Source organism: Biomphalaria glabrata, chromosome 15, assembly GCF_947242115.1.
Source record: "Biomphalaria glabrata chromosome 15, xgBioGlab47.1, whole genome shotgun sequence".
Lineage (NCBI taxonomy): Eukaryota > Metazoa > Mollusca > Gastropoda > Planorbidae > Biomphalaria > Biomphalaria glabrata.
Window position 1 is genome coordinate 24,313,659 of NC_074725.1, and position 22,503 is coordinate 24,336,161.

The 22,503-nt window shown below is 35.4% G+C and overlaps 1 protein-coding gene across 3 annotated transcripts in view; it reads right to left on the minus strand.

The window, feature by feature from the left end:
• Positions 1-22,503, minus strand: part of LOC106071457 (uncharacterized) — a 99,841-nt gene that overhangs the window by 23,017 nt on the left and 54,321 nt on the right. For 2 of the 3 annotated variants that reach the window (XM_056012846.1, XM_056012845.1), the window contains exons 7-16: positions 21,662-21,733; positions 18,418-18,487; positions 13,362-13,428; positions 12,079-12,131; positions 11,090-11,172; positions 8,792-8,954; positions 7,849-7,889; positions 5,159-5,194; positions 4,552-4,658; positions 3,062-3,150 (exon numbers count right to left, since the gene is read on the minus strand). In XM_056012846.1, the coding sequence (XP_055868821.1) occupies positions 3,062-3,150; positions 4,552-4,658; positions 5,159-5,194; positions 7,849-7,889; positions 8,792-8,954; positions 11,090-11,172; positions 12,079-12,131; positions 13,362-13,428; positions 18,418-18,487; positions 21,662-21,733 (781 nt within the window). The remainder of the gene's footprint in view (positions 1-3,061; positions 3,151-4,551; positions 4,659-5,158; positions 5,195-7,848; positions 7,890-8,791; positions 8,955-11,089; positions 11,173-12,078; positions 12,132-13,361; positions 13,429-18,417; positions 18,488-21,661; positions 21,734-22,503) is intronic. The other variant, XM_056012847.1, reaches the window with a different exon arrangement.

The following is a 22,503-nucleotide window of genomic DNA, read 5'->3' on the forward strand; positions in this document are numbered from 1 at the left end:
TACAAATAATAGTTAAAGACGTTTTTTCTGGTCAACTAGCTGCTAAAATTAAAAGAAAACATTTCTGTTTGTTTATAAAGGCTAATAATGCACTTTGTATGTAAATATCACGCACATTTTTTTAAATGGACTTTTTATGCAGCGATTTTCGTGCAGTAGCGTAACGTCGCAACATGATCAGGTGCTAAACCAATTTCTTAAACTTTTTTTAAAAATCAGATTTTATTTATTTTTTGTTTAGTGCCCCCATCCGAATAAAAGAAGCTTATTTTTGTGCGTTTTGTCTGTTGGTCGGTCTGTCCGTCACGAAAACTAGAACTCTAAAAGCTATTGAAAATCTGATTTACCCTTTAATGTTCCTCCCATAACATCTCAATAGTTTTAAGTATCTAAAATTGATTGTTCCGGATTTTTTTGTGCAAAACTAATCAACGCCAACAAATGTTTGTTTGCTCTTCTAACTTATATTACATTCAATTTCCATGCTTAAACGTTGCAAAAACATATTATCAATAATATGTTGTTCCGTTTTTTATGTAAATAGCATATTAATGCTAAATCATAATCTCTATACTGACTTATATTTCATTAAGTGTAAAAATGTTCCGGATATTGTTTTATAAAACATGAATTATGCCTAATGATTGTTTGAAATCGCATAAGGCTTTTAAAAAAAAGTAATTTACTAGAATTGATTACTGAAAATTACTTTTTAGACATTTAATTTTCTTGTAAAACATAACATAGAAGTTTTGTAATCGATAAAGAAAGTTCCGGATTTTGTTTCTTACAAATCGTCGCCAGAAATTTCCGAATTTATTTAAAAATCTACTAACGCCAAATAATTGTTTGAACTCCCTCTTCTAATTAATAAATAATAATAATAATAATAATAATCTTTATTATCCGTAAGGAAATTTGTCTTACAATTTGTGCATTACACCAAACAAAAAACATTATAACTATAAACAAATAATCTTCTCATTTACGAAATAATGTTTTTACGGATTTTTATGAAAAATATTTTAACTCACTACTCTCTTACAGTACATTTAACTTTCTACCTAAAACATTAAAAAATCTAATTATCGTTAATATTATGTTCCGATTTTTAAGGAAAACAGAATCCAAACACCAAAGTAAGGTATGAAAATCTCTCCACGTGGCTGTAGTACATCTAATTTTTATACGAGACCATCCAAAAAATTTAATTAACGGTATTACATTTATCTGAAATTCTCATTTTTCTTTTACTATTTATACAAACATTCGGAACAATCTATTATATAAACTTTTCAATTGTGTTCATACCTAAAAATTATTGCGATGTTTTGAAACGTAAAATAAAGGTTAATCAATTTTTAATAACTTTTAGTTGTTTTTTTTTATATCAAGATAACGGACAGACCGACTGACAGACAAAACGCAAAAACAATGTGGCTTTGATCCTTTTTAAATAATATCTATTAGAACTCAGTGCACCAATGTCTATGAACCCTCGTTAAATATCTCGTGTAAATAAAGACATTTTTTTTTATGGTACCGGTACTAGCCTATTGTGAGGTAATGGAATTTTTTTTCTTTGACGTCATATGAATGGACTCTTTAAATGTAATGTTAAAAGAACGCACTCGGTGCACCAATGTCTATTAACCCTCGAAAAAATTGCTTGTATTAATGAAAACATATTTTAGTCTAACTAAGCCGTGTGACGTAGTGGTTTTTTTTCCTTTGACGTCACATGGAATGAATTCTTTAAATGAAATGCTAAAAGAACGCACTCGGTGCACCAATGTCTATGAACACTCGATAAAAGGCTCGTAATGATGAAGGCGATTTTTATTCTAGCTAGGCCGTGTGACGTAGTGTTTTTTTTCCTTTGACGTCATATGGAATGAATTCTTTAAATGAAATGCTTAAAGGACGCACTCGGTGCACCAAAGTCTATGAACACTCGATAAATGGCTCTTATAGATGAAGGCGATTTTTAGTCTAGCTAGGCCGTGTGACGTAGTGTTTTTTTTTTCCCTCTGACGTTATATGGAATTAATTCTTCAAATGAAATGAAAAAAGAACTCGGTATAGTAATGTTTATTAAGCCTCGTTATGTGACTCGCGTTTAAAAAAGGAATGATATCTTGATTTAGATCTAATCTAGATTTTTTAAACTAGATCTAGATTTTTATTACAGTATATCTAGATCTGGATTTATATTCTAATTAAAATTATTTTAGAGTCTAGATCTAGAATTTCTAGATCTAGTTTAGACTAAAATAGACTAGATTAAGATGTAGAATTTCAATTTCTAAACTTAAAGTGTAAAAAAAAGTGTAGATTTTCATTTCCAAACGTTTTGATCAATATTGTAATGTTTTAATATACTAAAACTAATCTACTATTTTTTTATTAAATTTAAATTTAAATTTACGGCAAATGAATCTTTGAAACATTATTACTTTTGACCATCGGATGGCTGCCTGGTCGTGCGGTTTGCGCGCTGGACTGTCATTCAGATTTATGGATGGCCCAGGGTTCAAACCCTGCCCGCTCCCATCCCCCGTCGTCCTGCGGGAGGTTTGGACTAGGAAGTAATTATCTTCAACTCTGAAGGAACATCCGAAACGTGTAAAACATTTTACATCAAAATTAAATCACCTCTTGAATATTATTTGCGAATATGCAGATCCGACAGGGATCCGACTTCGACGGGGGCCGCCTCTGAGTTTGTGTAACACAAACTCTCTTTGTAATCTTGTTTTGTATTATTTCATGTTCTTGAACACTTCATTGATATAGTGAACGACAAGTCAAACTCTCATTAACAATACAGGCTAGATCAAAAGACTTCGTTGATATATTACACACTATCAACTATTCAATCATACTACTTGCTGACTCCAGTGAATAACTCTATAAAAATGTATTCTTTTTATCTATGTCTGCCCATAAACGATCTTCCCAGCTTCAAACTTTTGCTCCGAGTTGAATTCTTTCCTTCAAAACTTTCACTCACAGAACACGTTGAATTTGAAATAGAGAAAGTAATTAAGAAATTACTCACAAAGTCCATGGACATATGTGGGAAGTATCTCATGCAGGCGGTTGTGTTGATCTGTCTGTCTATTGGATCAACTAGACAAGGGTTCTCTACTACAAGAAACACACAATATAAATTACATTTCATCTCCTTATATTTTTAGTTTTGGTAAAAAATGTTTATCTTATAATCATGATAAAGCTATCTAAAAGAAGTGAAGTAATTGCTCTTTTCTATTGACATTTTGAGACTGAGATGAAGCTGTGTAGAGAAAGTACAACAAAATTGTAACGCACTTTTGACTTTAACACTTTCTGTCCCTACATCCATTTTTTTTATGTATCTTCATTACTGATTTTAAAGCTATCTTTAATACTTTCATTAGTATAAAAACAGGTCAAGAGCTTTGCCTTCGGGCGTAAAAGGAAATAGAATCTGTTTTAGGACAAACCGTTCACGAGAGCATTATGTGTCCAGGACAATGATAATCGTTCAAAGACCCGTAAAGAAACAAAGTGAAATCAGTGCAAATTATAAATCACTTAATAAATTCCCAGCCGACAGCCCAGCAATTCACAACTCAAGTCCTCAATACTGTCTCGGGACTAAACACGATAGTTTAGCCACATGAAGAGGTACAAACCCCAGTGCAAAGCCCTCAGCCTGCCATGATGACAAAGATGGTCATCATAGAACCACGATGGACGAACTATCTATCTATCTATCTATCTATCTATCTATCTATCTATCTATCTATCTATTTATCTATCTATCTATCTATCTATCTATCTATGACTATACTATAAAGTAGAAAGTAAGCATGTATGTTACTAATAAAAATCAAAACCGTATGACCAATCTTGATCAAACTTGGCAGAAATGTTCCTTGTGTACTAACTGAAACCATGACGTATGTATAGTAGCCCTAAAACAAACTTAAGACCCTCAAAAAAAAAAGTTGCCCAGCTCTATGAAATTATTCCTATTTTATGGATCTAGGCCATTTTTATCATGTTTACATGAGAGAAGATCGAAAGGATCTAATTTTTAAAACTACCCCAAAATGACAATTTTGGTCTATATATTTCAGGAGATTTGTATGATTTTAATAATTTCCGGATTTTTCCAGCACTTTTTCGTATATTTTGTAATTTCAGGAGATTCCCAGGAGCTTCTGGTAAATCAGAAGGCCGCAGGAAATCTGTTATAAGTTATAAAATGGTTTAATTTAATAATTTACATCTAGAATTAGCGCGGGTCCTATGAAAGTGAAGGGCCCTCTGCGGTCGCATGAGGGCCCGCAGTGGCCTAAGGCCGGCCCTGCAAAAAGCCGTAGGTTGACTAGTATAGTAAATTAAATAAATATATTACATCAGCCAATAAACACACACAGAGACAGTATATAACAACCATTCTCAATACTATATAGTCTTTCTGTTTTCTATACAACTGTCCTATTTAATATAATGACAAATATGTCAATATTGCTCTGTCAGTCCGTCTTAGTAACTGACCTACTGGCGCATCCTCCATACTGCCAAGTATATCTACGTTACGAACTTCTTGTTGAGAGGAACTGGACTTGTCTAACACTGGGCCACTTGGACGTAACGGAGGTAAACTTTGGTATGAAATGCAAATAGAGAAATAAAGACACACACTACAAATACACTGGACGTATTTCATTCTACAATAACGAAACCAAAGCGTCGTATTTGTTTGTGTATTTCATTTGGTATAAAACCTAGGGTCATTGGCATTTTCCATTGTCGTTCAAAAAACAAGACGAATGACGACAGTTTGTTGTTGTTTTGTTCATCACTTGTGACAAACCATGATAGCTAGATTGTAGCTAGATTGTCACTTGTGACAACTATGAAAGCTAGACTATCAGTTGTCACACACCATCATTGATAGATTATAACTAGATTATCACTTGCGAGATTCTTGTTTGAACATTGAATTGAATATTACATATACTTTGTATAACCTGAACAATTCATCATTCAATTTGTTTAAAAAAAACAACAACAAATTGACGAGAAAAATGAGCAAATGTGAGGTTGTAAAATAAAAAACATTTCATGCTTTGCACCATTAAGAAGTTATTTTTTAAATTACCTGCTGTCGTCGTTGTCGTCTGCATGTACTGTTGTTCTAAAAATAGAATAACACAAGGGACTTAACCATCGATATTAAAAATCACATTTCAGCGAGATAGAAATTACATGAGACAAAAAATGTTCTAAAAGCTGAGATCTTGATGCAAGTCAACTAATCTATGACTTGAAACTTAAACTTAAGAATAGCCACTTCTGGCTAAATTTTCGAACCGGAAATACCAGGACTACATTTTTGGTTGTTGACGTGATTTAAAGCTATCTAACTTAAGCTTTGGTGCTCAGATTCTGCCCGGTTCTGGCAAACAGTTTAGAGTGCACTCAGAGAAGAAATAAATACTCTCTGCTGTTGGGGGAAACTCGATTTCTATCATTTTATTTGTCTCAAATTATTTATAATTCAAAAAAATACTACTATACACTTTTATTATCTGGTGAAAAAAGAAGCACCGCCACCAATAGCCAGTATTGGCATATATCAGTAATAATAAGTGCCAAGAGACAGAAGTACCATAAAAGTAGACATTATTTAAGTTTTCTTTGCGTCTTCCGTGCCTGTCCTCTAAAAGATCTTTCTTATGGGCCTCAAATGTGCCCCGAGGTATTTGTTTAAGCTCTCCGTTTCTTTAAGAGACCATCTGCTGCCAGCTAGTTTCCTCTATGCCAGTGAGAGAGAACTGTCCGACCGAAACCAATCGTTATAGTTGACCTGACCACTGACCTTAGACGTTGCAGCCTGTGGTCAGTTTAGACCAATAGCTCGTAGATCTGACGCATTGGCCTGTAACGTGGCAACGAACTATCGCTTACTTACAAAAGTAATTAGTTCTTCTATACAAAAGCAATTAGTTTTTCTTTAGAAAAGTAAGTAGTTCTTCTATACAAAAGTAAGTAGTTCTTCTATACAAAAGTAAGTAGTTCTTCTATATAAAAGTAAGTAGTGCTTCTATACAAAAGTAAGTAGTGCTTCTATACAAAAGTAAGTAGTTCATCTATACAAAAGTAAGTAGTCCTTCAATACAAAAGTAAGTAGTGCTTCTATACAAAAGTAAGTAGCGCTTCTATACAAAAGTAAGTATTGCTTCTATACAAAAGTAAGTAGTTCTTCTATACAAAACAAAATCTACGTTCCCACAAGTTTCACTCCAACGCTCCATGTGAAATGTTTCTATCTAATGTTTATTCTATTTTATGATTTGATTAAAAGGGAAACCAATGAGTTTTTGTGTGTCTGTCTATGTAATCTGTGTCTTGCATCACCTTTATGTTGGTAAAATCGCAATACCCTGACCCACAGGTCGATTTTTTAAATTTATTTTTATTTTTAGCTTTCTTGTCTCTCTCGAACAATTGTCCAAATGGGGTTTGTTTGTTACTAATTCCTTTTTGAATTATATTTATATCATTCTATAGCGATGTACATGCTTTATAGTTTCACAGCTACGCTGAGAAGGGCACGTATTCCGCATGAGGGGCGACCCTATGCCAAAGGCAATCTTTTTGTGAGATGAAAGGAGGTCAGCGTAAGAGAGACTACCCGCGGAAAAAGCTTCAAAGATAACCTAATCGACCACCGCCGGACAACTGTTATGTCTGCGTTCAGTGTGTCCAAATATGTAGATCACAGCTGGAACTGCGTTGTCATGTGAAATACTGCGATGCTCCTTTAATCTTCGGACTCGAAGACAAGCTTTATTATTATTATTATTATTATTATTATTATTAGCGGCCCCCGAAAGGGGAAAAGACGCTATTAGTTTTGTGCGAAATGTCTGTCCGTCCGTCCCATTTAGATGTCGTAAACTAGAAAAGATATTGAGAATCCGACATCACAATATTTTAAATCATTCAAAGTTCTGATGCAACGGCTACTTTTTTTTTCCTGAAAGCGAAAAATCTAATTTTTAAAATCAGTTATGCAAGCAGTTTTTTAAAGAGAAAAAGCTAATTAGTATACATTATAAGTTTGATCTAATTTAAAACAAATAGTAATCTTATAAATTTTATTTTCTTGAACATTTTTTTTAAGTAGCAATCTAGAGAATTCGAATAAAAGATTACGTCATTACAAAACAATTACATTATGTAAAGACCACGAGAGGCTCGGTAAAGCGCTTAGCCTCCGAACCGAGGGTCCCGGGATCGAATCCTGGTGAAGACTAGGATTTTCAACTTCGGAATCCTTGGGCGCCTCTGAGTCTACCCAGCTCTAATGGGTACCTGACATTAGTTGGGGAAAAGTAAAGGCGGTTGGTCGTTGTGCTAGCTACATGACACCCTCGTTAACCGTAGGCCACAAAAACAGATGAACTTTACATCATCTGCACTATAGACCACAAGGTCTGAAAGGGGAACTAATTAGGCCAGGCTTACATCTAACTTTGCATTCACTTGCACCTATCCTTTGATCTGCAGCACCATTGGGGCACTACACAAGATCTGTCAACCTTCTTTCTCCATTCTTATCTCTCATTTGTCTTTGATATAATTTCATTTGGATGTTCTTTCTGAAAATATTGAAGCCTGCCTGGGTGGACCACTTCGGGGGCCGATTTTAAGTTTGTGTTTCCACACAAACTGTCTTTGCAATCTTGTTACTATTATTATTATTATTATTATTATTATTATTATTATTATTATTATTATTATAATATAAGTAATTTGATTGAATAGTTCTAACATGAGACTTACTTTGGTCGAGACACCCGTCTTATGCGTCGAATTTTAAAATCCTGGAAAAAATATTAAAGAATGAAATATGCTTTTTTTTTTTTTACTTTCAATAAGAACATTTAGAATTACATGTTCAAAAAGTTGTATTTCATTTTTAGATAATCCCAAAGGAGAAAAGCCGCTGTTAGTTTTGTGTGGTCTGTCTGTCCGTCAGTCTGTCACGTTTAAATCACAAAAAATGTTAAAGATAACGAAAATCTAAGTTATGATACTTTAGAGTTTGTTCTGGTTCAACAGTTACTTTTTGAAATTACTCAAACTCTTAACTTGACTAAGACTCCAAGAAAAATGAGTTGAACAATTTTGTGATTATCTGCTTACAAATGTAATCTGCTGAAGAAAAGGGATCCATCTTCTGCCGTCGTTGTCATTATGAAAATGTCCAAACAAAACAACCCCATCACAAGATCTTTCTACTACAATACTATGAGACCAACGGATTTCTCACCTTTACCATTTCCGCTTTTTGTTTTATTATTTCCCATCTATGTGAAAGTCACAAACTAAAAAAGTAACAATACCAATATTTTCAGGTCAATTATATTTAATCTAACCTCTACATAATAGAAGCATAGATAGATAGATAGATAGATAGATAGATAGATAGATAGATAGATAGATAGATAGATAGATAGATAGATAGATAGATAGATAGATAGATAGATAGATACATAGATAGATAGATAGATAGATAGATAGATAGATAGATAGATAGATAGATAGATAGATAGATAGATAGATAGATAGATAGATAGATAGATAGATAGATAGATAGATAGATAGATAGATAGATAGATAGATACATAGATACATAGATAGATAGATAGATAGATAGATAGATAGATAGATAGATGGGTAAGTAGATATTAACACATTGATTGATCTATACCAGACTACTCACATTGGGCAGGTACGAGTAATGAGGAGGTAATGACCTTTGAGCCTCAGTTAGATCTCCCTCCATCAGTGACTTGTAAATAAGGGAGACAAAGTCACACACATTGATGAATTCCAGGTCCGTTTCTTGACCACTGAGTGGATCAGTTCTATTCTTTCCGAGGATTCTGAGCAATTAAAATGTTGTTTTTTTTAGAAAGAAATGTGATCTTATTTCTACCTCCAGATCTGTTGTCTGGTTTCTTCGTCCTTCACAACAAGGAAAAGCAGCAGCCTGGCTCTGACTGAATTGTTAGTAAGAGTTCTATTACATATCTATATCTGGCCATTTTGTTAGGCATGTTATAGGGAGATTGAATAGAGAAAAATGGACTCGGTTCAAGCACCGACCATCGAGTCGCCAAGTAACTTTGTTATTACTGCTTCTACTTTTCAATCTGTCGATTCATTCGATACAACTTAAGAGAAAGGAAATCAAAACCCAACTACATGGTTTAACAGACCAATGTGTTTGATAAACAATTTTCTATTAACCAAGATTGCAGATCAGCTTAGATGTTTATGACCTTTGAAACTGTATTATTCATTCTTGTATTCTACTTGGACTATTCATACAATTGAAACTGGGAAGGGGGAGGAAATGTCGTGAATTTGTTTATTTATTTCGATAGTCTCCCCTAGTGTTTGTTTACATTTATGGATTCACGTTAGAGTGTGTACTGACCATATTCCGTGTCTTGATTTTTACTGTGTGTGTAGTTATTTTCGTCATTCAGTGTAATAAAGCTTTAGATGTTAACATGGTTTTTTGTTATATTAAAGTACGACATAGATCTAATTATTAACTGTAAATAACTGTAAGTCTTTTATAATGTAATACAATATTATCAATAAAAATGTATCATCAAATCTAGCCAATCATGAGTTCTAGAAGAAAACACACACTAATGAATCTAAAGGAGGCATCTCAACGAGGAAGCAAGGTAAAAGATCATTAATTTTTATTGTAGGCGATAAAAGATGTGAGATGATCCTAATTACCATAAATGTTAGTGTTTGGTTATAGCAGGTCTTCTAACTCTTGCCGCTTCTGTCTTCACTTTCTGTAAGGTTCACAGACCGTAGCCTTCTCTAATCCTTAAATTGTCTCATGAACGGTTGCCTTTATAAACTCACAGAAATGTTTTCCAATCATCCAAAATTTCCCTAAACAACTTCTTGACAAGACAACCCACATAGAGAACCAACGCTTCTTCTCACCTTTCTGAACCTTTCACCTTTCTGAACCATGCACTGGCGATGCTCCTTTCGCTACTCGGATCAAATGTGGATTGATCAATCCAAGTTTGATCCCATACGTTCTATTCTTCTTTTCCACTGAGACAGAAAAGTTAGCGATTGTAAGTCAAATCTTTTTTTTTAGGGGTGGTCATGGAACAAGCTAGAAAAGTGAACCTATTACTCTCAGTCCAGAAGCATGTGTTTGTGTGGGGGGGGGGATTGTCAGGTCGATATACGCGGGCCGTTTTAATCCAACGTAACAAACTAGAAATCATGGGCAAAAATAATTTACATGAGCGTTAAAAAAAATGGGTGGGTTTCCTGCCAAAAAAAGTCTGATCGTTCCATGCGTAGGATGCAATTTTTAAAAAGGCTCATGTCGAACTATTTCGATAAAGAGCTGTCAAGTCGATGAATACTCAGAGATAGTATGTATATGACTATTTCCTAAGGTGGTGGGGGGAATAAAGGAATTGAATTCATGGGGCAGCGTTTTAAAGCGGGCAGTGTCAATTAGATGTAATAAAGCGGAAGGGGGGGGGGGAGAGAAAAGTGATACTCGACTTTACGGGACGGTCTAAGCTATAAAAGGGAAGGGGGTCCATGGCCAAATAAACAATGTATAACCTGGGACCAAATCAACGATTTGCTAGTACATGACTAGGGTTTGAGTTTGAATAAAATGCTTCCATTAAAGAGCTCAGGACATATTTCTACATACAAACTGTTGTGACTCTGCTATCCCGCACCATAATGTGTGTACTGTTCTCTACCAGACAAAGATGGCTGTGAGGACGAGTTTGTGTCTAAGCCCTAAGGTGTATGTTGAATTGAGTCCAAGGTAGAAACAGAAGGACGCATTCTGGTTGTCTCTATTTGTCATATAATATTTGTTGCGTAGATTTAATGTGAACCGACTGGTAGAGTTTGAGTTCTCTCATACAATACACTCTCACACACACACACAATTAACTTCTTGGTCAATCTACGAACTGATGTACAGCTACAGTGAGAGGCTTACAGTAGATCTGTCTTGAGACCACATATCACCGTAGCAAAAGTTCGTTGTAAATTGTATAGTTGGTCTTCTAGGAATAGTACATCCTGCAAGCAATGAACAAGAACAATAGATGAATATATACTTTCAACAACAACAAAGTTTATATAAGAGAAAGAACTGCATATCTTCCATATCTCTAAAAAGTGTACGATTTATTTTCCTTTTTTTTTATATCCAATGAAATTTATTAATGACCACTTATTATTTTTTATTGATTCATATTTTGTTAGAGACGGTGAATAATGGTGCAAAGTTTCAACTTGATCCAAGAATGAAAACTGGGTGAAATAACGTGTACAAGATTTTGACCAGACAGACAAGCAGACAGAAAAGCAGACAGACAAGCAGACAGACAGGCAGACAGACAAGTAGACAGACAAGCAGACAGACAGGCAGACAGACAGACAGACAGACAAGTAGACAGACAAGCAGACAGACAGGCAGACAGACAAGTAGACAGACAAGCAGACAGACAGGCAGACAGGCAGACAGACAAGCAGACAGACAAGCAGACAGACAGGCAGACAGACAAGTAGACAGACAAGCAGACAGACAGGCAGACAGACAGGCAGACAGACAAGTAGACAGACAAGCAGACAGACAAGCAGACAGACAGGCAGACAGACAAGTAGACATACAAGCAGACAGACAGGCAGACAGACAAGTAGACAGACAAGCAGACAGACAAGCAGACAGACAAGCAGACAGACAGGCAGACAGACAGGCAGACAGACAGGCAGACAGACAGGCAGACAGACAAGCAGACAGACAAGCAGACAGACAAGCAGACAGACAAACGTAGTGAGTTGATAGTTGATATAAGCTTTGTAAAAACTAAACTGGGTTTGAAGGTGTTTCAAGAAATGTTAGCTTAAATGAACTAACAATGTAAAATGACTTCATACGTATTGAATTTGAAGGAACTTCTAGAATAAAATAAAGTTGGTTACCTTTTCTAAGAGGTAGATATTTCTTTTCAGTTCTTCAGTGGATTTGCTGCCTGCTAACAGTAAGATAGTAGATATTAAAATTGATTCTAGGCTTCAATCCAGTTTTAAGAGGGTGGATTTCATTTATATGGGTATGGCTGTGTGTTGTGGAGATTTTCATGTATATAGAGTCAATAAATATTCTAGTTAAATTAAGTTGCCTGATAATAACTATTGAAAGTAAAATATGCATTCTCTCAATATAGCAGTGAAGTATAACTATCATAATATATATGATTTTGCATTGCTCTTTGCAGATCGTGTCAAAATGGTGTCCTTCTGACTTAAACGTGACTGCTAGATGAAGAAACAAAGTTGTCCTTCTGAGTTAAACGTGACTGCTAGATGAAGAAACAAAGTTGTCTTTCTGACTTAAACGGGACTGCTAGATGAAGAAACAAAGTTGTCCTCTGACTTAAAACGTGACTGCTAGATGAAGAAACAAAGTTGTCCTTCTGACTTAAACGTGACTGCTAGATGAAGAAACAAAGTTGTCCTTCTGACTTAAAACGTGACTGCTAGATGAAGAAACAAAGTTGTCCTTCTGACTTAAACATGACTGCTAGATGAAGAAACAAAGTTGTCCTTCTGTCTTAAACATGACTGCTAGATGAAGAAACAAAGTTGTCCTTCTGACTTAAACATGACTGCTAGATGAAGAAACAAAGTTGTCCTTCTGTCTTAAACATGACTAGTAGATGAAGAAACAAAGTTGTCCTTCTGACTTAAACATGACTGCTAGATGAAGAAACAAAGTTTTCCTTCTGTCTTAAACATGACTGCTAGATGAAGAAACAAAGTTGTCCTTCTGACTTAAACATGACTGCTAGATGAAGAAACAAAGTTGTCTTTCTGACTTAAACGGGACTGCTAGATGAAGAAACAAAGTTGTCCTTCTGACTTAAACGTGACTGCTAGATGAAGAAACAAAGTTGTCCTTCTGACTTAAACGGGACTGCTAGATGAAGAAACAAAGTTGTCCTTCTGACTTAAATGTGACTGCTAGATGAAGAAACATAGTCACTTGGACATAGACGTAAGTAAAAAAAAAAAGTCAAGTTTCCCTTTGAGCAGATGATGTTAAGATCATGTTACTGTGGGTTAGGGTTAACGAAGGTGTCATGACACCCTGGCCACATGACACCCTGGTAAACGCAAGAAACCAATGCTATTTCTTTGGATATTGTATGATTTGATTCAAGAAATATTTGAAAATGTTGTCTAATTAACCTGCTAGCACTGACCTGTGGAGAATGTCCCCATGGCTAATTCATGACGTAATTTTAGGATCTTGTTATTGTCATCTATTTGCTACAAAAAAACAACAACACAACAATGAATCAAGAGAGAGAACTGTGACATAAGTTTCAAGACAGATTCTTAGTGTTGTTATCTGCCCTTCGTGTGCAAGCCACCGCTGGAACTGAGTACTGATCTATGGAGACAATGTCTAGTCGAAACTCTTTCGTTCAAAGACATTTGCCTTTTCTCTTATTATTTAGTTCAATAAATCATGAAGTGATCAATATACAATTTTAAAATACTCATATATTTAGCTGTAGAACAAGTTAATGTACAGAGTAGACCATACTTTTATATTAGGCACATTTTTATTTTTGTTTTCTGCAAATTTCAAAATAAACTAAAACAGGTAAAAAAAAAATGGGTGTTCTTGAAGACAAGCCTTATCATTAGGCCTATATCTAAGTTTCATCTAGATAATAAAAGTAATATATGTCAAAAGAGCAATTTGAAGCTATCATTTGGCTTTAATGTGTTTTCGATTTAAAAAATCTTGAACATTCTATCAATTTTGTACATAAATCCTGAGTATTTTAGATCTAATTCTTTATCAAAATATAAAGTTAAATTTCAATAGCTTCAATAGTCAGTTATTTCTTGGAAATTATTTTATTTGATCTTTATTTATGCGAACGTATCGTTGTTAATGTGGAGTTATTTCCTTTAGTTAATCTTTGTTGGGTTTTTTTTAGTTGTTTTTTTTTTTTTGCATATTTTTTTTTATTTGCAAAATTCAAAATATCAAGAAATCATTTCTAACTCTCGAGATTATATCAACTGTGTCTTGTCATTTCTCCAACTTCCATTTCTTGCATCAAGTTGAATTTTCGCACAATTATTTATTGTCGATGACAACACACGAATCAATTAAAAAAAAAGATTAACCAATTTTTTTAATTGCTTTTTTTTTCATCATTAAAGTGCGCTATGGCCTACTTTTTTTTGTGAGCCAGTGGGGAAAGGGGGAGGGGTATCTGGGAAAAGATCTCCGTGCTGCCAACACGACCCCCTACTTGTCAGATAGACAAGCCTCTCAGACACACATCGCAAATAGTTGTAATTAAGAATTTTAAAAAAATTGTTTTTGAAAAGGCAAGAATGTAAACACTCTCATAGATACCTCCTCCCCCTTTCTCCCAACTGGTCCACAAAAGTAATTGGACCATAGCGCACTGAGCATGCATAAAATTTGCGCTAAACAAGTTCCATCCAAAATAAAGGTTAATTTTGTTACCAAAAAGGATGACACTACTAGCGACCTTGGATGACATGTACAAAGGTGAAGTCCACTGTTGAATCAAACGATTTATGCTCTTTGGACAACAACGACTATGGTATTGCAAGTATTTGTTTCAACTTTGATGACATTATCGATTCAATATAATGGATGCAATTTAACACAATATTAGAAATTGTTTTAGTTTTTAATTATTTTTATATTGAACTTGTTTTTACATTTAAACGCAGTGGCGTAACTAGGACATGTGAGCCCCCTGCCACAGCTCTTCATGATGGCCAAAAAAAAAATTATAAACAAAAAAATCAGCGAAAAGACTTTCTTTTTCCAAATGTATGTGTTGTCATTGTTTAAGTATTGCTAGTTTGCAAAGCAAAATATATTACTAATAAATCTTACGTGCTTTCTTTTTTGCTTTCTTGCTGCCAAAACTATCAATAATTGTATCAATAATTGTATCAATAATTGTATCAATAATTGCATCGAAATCAATTTTTTCCACAAGCTCTTGTTCAAACAAATAAAATTGATAAATTAGTGAGTCGTAAATTTGTTATCATTAATCTGAAATACTTCTTAATTTACTTTAGTTTTAAAAAAAAACTCCGCTACATGGAGCCGAGAGGTTAACACGTCCTGGTTTCCACAGTTCGGATTTTTCTGAAGAAACTGCGAAAAAATTGTTCAAGCCATTTACACTCCAGACAATTTTCTTTATGTAGTTAGGAGCACTATCGAGATAGATTTCAATCTTAGGATTCAATACCGGTAGTTGGGAAGGCGACGAAAATTCATATTTATCTGCCCTATCATTAAGTTGCTCAAAACGGGTGATTATTTTTTAAACATTCCGGTCGAAGAAAAAAAAAATGAGTATTAATATAGAATCTTTACCTTTTCCCCAGATCTGAGCCCATGCTTTCGACAATGCAAAACCTTTGTTTTCAGTTTCAATGAGCAGTCTCGAATTGACAATCCTTATTTTTGTTAATACAGTTAAAACAAGGGACATAAAATCCAAAGTAGATAAGCACATTAAAAGACTGCACATTCTCTAACAATTCGCCTGCTTCAGATCTAGTATAAGAATTTTCATTTGTATTAGTCAATATATTAAGAGTGTCTATTATATATAGTTCGTCCATCGTGGTTCGATGATGACCACTTTGTTATCCAGGGGTCTGAGGGCTTTGCACTGGGGTTTTATGCCTCCTTATGTGGCTGGTGAGACCTATGTGAGCCCGGAATGTTCGGCCGCACTCTGGGCAGGTTATTCCAGCTGGAGCTAGTGTCGTGGGCCTTGCTTTTCTTTTCTGGCGTTTTTCTTCTGCCAGCGTTGTTCTTTTTTCCTCAGCAACCTGTGCGCCAGTTTTCACAGCGCGACGCCATGATGCTCTGTCATGTGCCTCTGTCTCCCAGGTGCCTGGGTCTATGCTGAACGCCTTCAGAGAAGCTTTGAGGGTGTCCCTGAAGCGCTTTCTTTGACCACCTTGCGAGCGCTTTCTTTCGCTTAGTTGGCCATACAAGAGTCGTTTAGGGATGCGGTGGTCTTCCATTCTGTAGACGTGACCTGCCCATCGCAGCTGGGACTGCATCAGGATTGTGTGGATGCTTTGCAGACACGCTCTTCGAAGGACTTCTGTATCTGGTATTTTGTCTTGCCATTTCACATTTAGTATTTTTCTCAGACATGTCATGTGGAAGTGGTTTAGTTTCTTTGCATGTTTACTGTACACTGTCCATGTTTCTGAGGCATATAGCAATGTAGGGAGGATGACGGCTCTATAGACCCCTAGCTTGGTGTTTGTGGTGATACCACGTCTGTTCCAGACATTTGTAGACAGTCTGCCGTAGAATGCACTGGCCTTGGCGATACGCAGGTCGATTTCACTATCGATTTTTCCATTTCTGGAGAGTTTGTAAAATGTTTTACATGTTTCGGATATTCCTTCAGAGTTGAAGATAATTACTTCCTAGTCCAAACCTCCCGACGGGGGATGGGAGCGGGCAGGGTTTGAGCCCGGGACCATCGATAAATCTGAACGACAGTCCAGCGTCCAAACCGCACAACCAGGCAGCCATCCGAGTGTGCTGCCAAGATATGTGAATTTGTCCACTGCGTTTATATCCTGTCCATTTATAGTAATTCTTGGATCCGAGTAGGCTTTCCCAGGAGCAGGTAGATATAAGACTTCAGTCTTGTTCGTATTGATGGTAAGGCCAAAGTCTGAGCATGCTCTTAAGAAGTCACTGACGATGCTCTGCAGATCGTTTTCAGAGCAGGCATTTAGGGCACAGTCGTCAGCAAATAGCAAGTCTCTGATTACTGCTGCGTTTGTTTTTGTTTTTGCTTTAAGCCGCCTCGGGTTGAATAGGCCACCATCAAATCTGTAATATATATTTATCCCGTTGTTTTCTCTATTTGTGAATGCATCTGTCAGCATAGCGGAGAACATGATACTGAACAGTGAAGGTGCTAGGACACAGCCTTGTTTTACCCCGTTTGATACTTCGAAGGGCTATGATGGTTCTCCACTTTCTTGGACCTTCATGCCATCATGAAATAGTCTCACCATGGTTATGAATTTTTGTGGACAGCCATACTTTGACATGATTTTCCAGAGTCCTTCTCTGCTAACAGTGTCGAATGCCTTTGTTAAGTCGACATATATTGAGAACAGGTCAGCATTTTGTTCTTGGCATTTTTCCTGGAGCTGCCTTGCTGCGAAGATCATGTCAATGGTTCCACGCTCTTTTCTGAAGCCGCACTGGCTTTCTGGTAGTAGACCATATTCTATGTGTTGCATGAGCCGATTTAGTAGGATGCGTGCAAGGATTTTCCCAACAATAGAGAGAAGAGATATTCCTTTGTGGTTGTCGCAGATCTGGCGGTTTCCTTTTCGCTTGTATAAATGAACAATTGTGGCATCTTTAAAGTCTTGTGGTATTGACTCTTTTTCCCACATAATTAAGAAGAGCTTATAAAGTCTTTCAATCAGGGCTAATGCACCTTTTTTGTAGACCTTTGCGGAATGGAGTCAGCTCCTGGGGCTTTTCCGCTTGCGAGCTGTTGAATGGCAAGATCGGTTTCCTTTAGCGTAGGGGGGTCATCCATTTTTTCATTTATTGGTACTTGCTGTAGCCTGTCTATGGCGGCTTCATTTATGATGGAAGGTGTATTGAGAACCTTTTCGAAGTGCTCTGCCCAGCGTTTTAGGATTTCTTCCTTATCTGTCAATAGGATTGTCCCATCAGCATTTAATAGAGGGGATGAGCCTGACTTTGTGGGTCCATAGATTTCGTTTATGGCATGGTAGAAGTTCTTCATAGCGAGCTTGTCAGCAAATTCCTGTATTGTTTCCACTTTCTTGCTAAGCCAGGTATCTTGCATTTGGCGTAGCTGTTTTTAACACTTGAAAATATACCTATAACCATCTTAACGACCTTATCTCTGACGTTCCAGTTGGGTTTCAAGCAAGCACTTAAGTCTAGAAGCGTGAATTCTTTCCATTTCGGGGGATGCTAACAATCAAATTTCAAAAATAAGGAGACAAAATGTTTGAAATGAATCCTCAAAGAAATTTGCTTTGAAAGTATGTTTTAATAATGTTTAGGTCTAATAGGAATAAAGCAATGGCGTGTTAGAAAGCATTTGATTCTCTTATTTTCTTTTTTATATTCTGAACGTAAATCTATATTTAGTAGATTTTTATGTATAAGATCTATATGTAAAACTAATGAAAAACACAAAAGTAAATTACCTTTAGCCTTTTCGTCAAACTTTCATTTTGATGTTTTTGGTCAGCAAGCTCCTGTTCAAGTATTCTCAGTCTGTCAATAAAAATAAAGTTTCTACTATTGAAAGATTTACTATAAAAAAAGACACGAACTCCTATCAGTTGTTACGGCACAATTAGGAATTTGCGTTTCATAAAAAGGGAAAGTTTTGCTTAGAGACTGTCACGTAACTATTTAAACAAAACGAGGATTTTGGAAGGGTTGCGAAAGTAAAAACAGAAAACTTTTGGCAGCTCTAGAGTTAAGGCCAGCTTTAGTTTCTGAAGTAGATATTTAGATTATACATTTGACTGTTCCTTTCACTATATATTAAACTTCTTGTTCGACATTGTACATCAGCGTCGACTGCCTTTAGAGTGTTGACCTTTCGCCTGTGTTATTTCGTGTTTTGTTTTTTAGGGGGTGTTACCTCCGTTCAAACTTCTCTCTACAAGACACATCACAGCTCAACATTCACAACATCGATTTGTTTGGCCTCCTAGAGACGTTCAGTGATTGTTTTCTTCTCTTCTCATTGAACTGTTTATGTTATACAAATTGAAACTCAGAAACGTAATAGTCAGGTAGAGCTCAACATAGATCGAATCCAAAAGTAAGAGAATCGTGGAACAGTGAAATATTGGGTATATTGGGGAGTTGATTACCAAGTCCTGAGTCCATAAGAATAAATTCATTTTAAAATTGTATGACTAGTTTTTGGGGTTTCCATGACGCTTTAAAAATTCTTTAATAGTAGTGGGTCAAACAAAACTACATTATAGGCTTTCAACATTTGTAGGCCAACCATCTTGGTCTTATACATTTTGAATGTCCACGAAGAGGAAGATTGTCTATAATCATTACTTTACGCAGGTTGATATTCATGCAATACAATTCACCACTACTTGAAACGTGACTCTGAAACACAAAGAAACAGTGTCCCAGAATGAGAAACAGTCTAGTACTTTATAGAAGCGAAGTTTTCATCATTTCATCTGTCCCTTGACCTTTGTCGTACCGGTGCTGTCACGATTCGCATATCCAAATCCCTCTATATTTTTTTGGGTCGGCAACTGTTATTAGCAAGATATCAAGAGAGAGACCGGTCATTCTTTTACGTAATCCAGCCAGCTTTCTTTGAATGACCCTTTCTTCATGCTCCCTCCCAGTGCACCTTGAAGAACGACTTTTGACAGTGAGTCATGTCTTACAATAGGATCAAACCAACTCAGCTTTCGCCTCTTCACAGTATTAGGAGTTCCTTCTTTTAACCAGCCAAAATGTAACTCGTTTGTCAGCTTTTCCTGGTATCTGATACCCAACATTTTTCTGTAGAGAACTGAAGTTAGGTATATACTATTTGTACTACATGTATTTTAATAAGATAGTTTAGTAAGGTAATATATTCTAGTGCTCATGAGAAACAAAAGGTTGACCACCTACAGAACAGACTAGGTTTTTATAGTCATATATGTGTCATTAATATTTGAAAACTATCTTACAGTACTTAAGTAAACAACCTTTTATTTCAATTAGTATTTGAATGGAACACGTCTTTTTAAATATTGATTTATCAATTTCTAGCTAGAATGTATATGTTTTTTTTAGCTACTCCCGAAAGGGTAATAGACGCTATTAGTTTTTTTTTTTTTTTTTTTTTTGTGGTCTGTCTCTCCGTCCGTCCCGTTTAGATCTCGTAAACTAGAAAAGATATTGAAAATCCGACATCATAATTTTTAGACGATTCAAGGTTCTGATGCAATAGCTACTTTTTTCTTTTCTGAAAGCGAAAAATGTAATTTTTAAAATCAAGTATCCATCAGTTTTTTTTCCTAAAAAATACACAATTTTTATAACTATTTACTATTGCTAGTAACAGACACTGGAAGCTATCTAGTAAGGGAGATGACTATTTACCATATTTTAACACATTCATTCAAACGGTTTTAGATTTTTGTAAAAAAAATAAAAAATTTTGACAATAGTATTGCTAAGTTAAAGTAAGTTTTGTTATACTAAATACTACATTTACAAAAAACACTTTTACTTTTTTTTCATAGAAAAAAATCTATTTAGTATGCATATAAGTGGAACATGACTTAATACAACAATTAATTTGTAGTTTTTTTCATATTATCACATGAACTGGAACGCAGTCATGGGAAACTGAATACTTAAAGTAAAAGATTTTTCTTTTTTAGCGGCACCCGAAAGGGGAAAAGACGCTATTAGTTTTGTGTGGAACGTCTGTCCATCCGTCCCGTATAGATCTCGTAAACTAGAAAAGATAGTGAAAATTCGACATCATAATATTTTAGACCCTTTGAAGTTCTGATTCAACGGCTACTTTTTTTTTCTTCTGATTTTCTAATTTTCAAATCACTTATGCAAGCAGTTTTTTCATAACAATGCACCACTTTCACAACTTTCACTATTAATAGTAACAAACATTGGAGGTACATAGAAGGGGTGACGGTCATTTACCATATTTTTAACACATTTGACATTTATGCAAATGATTTAAGATTTTTTGTCAAACTTTTTTTATTACATTTGTATTGCTTAGTTATGTAAGTGCTGTCATACTAACTACTACAATTACAAAAAAAAGTTTTCTTTTTTTTAAGACAAAAAATCTATTTAATATGCATATAAGTTGGACATAATTTAAAACAACAATTAATAAGTAGTTTTTCATATTATCGCGTGAACTACAGCGCCCAGACGTAGAAATAATACACTTAACTTTTTAAAAATATTTTTTTATTTTACGGAAATTTTTTTAATAAGAGATTGACCTTTTACAAAACAACTAGATATTTGAGTTTCCACACAAACTGTCTTTGTAACCTTGTTTTTTTACGGAAATGTTTTTTTTTTATTGAGGCTTTGAATAAGAGATTGAACCTTTACCATACAATTAGATCAATTAGATAATCTTAATATGACATCAGTTAGACCAGGTGCTCATCTAACTACACTTTCATCTATCCTTTGGTCTGCTGGACAGTTGGGGCACCACACAAGATCTGTCAACCTTCTTTCTCCATTCTTCTCTGTCATTTGCCTTTGATAGAATTTCATTCTGATATTCTTTCTGAAAATATTGAAACCTGCCTATTTACCTGCCTGGATGGACCACTTCGGGAGCCGATTTTGAGTTTTTGTTTCCACACTCTCTCTTTGTAACCTTGTTCATTATTGTTTTAGCGATTTTCAAGATCCTACCTTTTATCAGACTCAGCAAAAATTCGTTCCTTCTCTCTTTCCCAAAGCTGTACATTCTTCTCTTTTTGTAGCCTTTGGATAAATAGTCATTAAAAGATTTAGAAGAAACATTTCAAGCAACTGAGGAAACATTCAACGAAAGTCTCATTTGACTGTATTTACAGATAGCTTTATTTTATTTGGATTATTACTAGCCAGACTGTCATATTGACCTAAATCTAATTGTAATTTGAGAGGTGACTTAAATTGTCGTAGACTTGTAGGCCTAAAGTAGAGACTGAATAGTGTTTAAAGTGTAGAAATTTTTTAAAAAGGCAATTGTTAACTATTAAAATTAATATTAACTAGTTGACCGGCGGCGTAGCATACGCCGCTATTTTGCAGGGCGGACCTTGGGCCACTGCAACCTATGCGACTGCAGTGGGCCCCGCAATATTATAGGACCCGCGCTAATTTTAGGTGTATAAATTATTAAATTAAACCATTTTATAATTTAAAACAGATTTCCCGCGGCCTCCTGTCGATTTAACAGGAGGTCCTGGAAATCTCCTGAAATTGCAAAATATACGAAAAAGTCCTGGAAATATCCGGAAATTATTAAAATCTTTTGAAAACTCATACAAATCTCCTAAAATATTGTTGTAACCCCGCTCCCGCGCTACACTAATGGTGCGCATCTGAGCACTACTGAACACAACTAGTGAAAGACATATTGAGACAGGAAGAAGGACTGTGAGCCGGCTAGAAGTCATGGGAGTCTGAACAGTCTGGTGCTGAGTGCTGTCCTGTGTGATACTAGGAAACTGTGTGGGAGACCTGGAGCGACACTGGGAAGTGTGTCG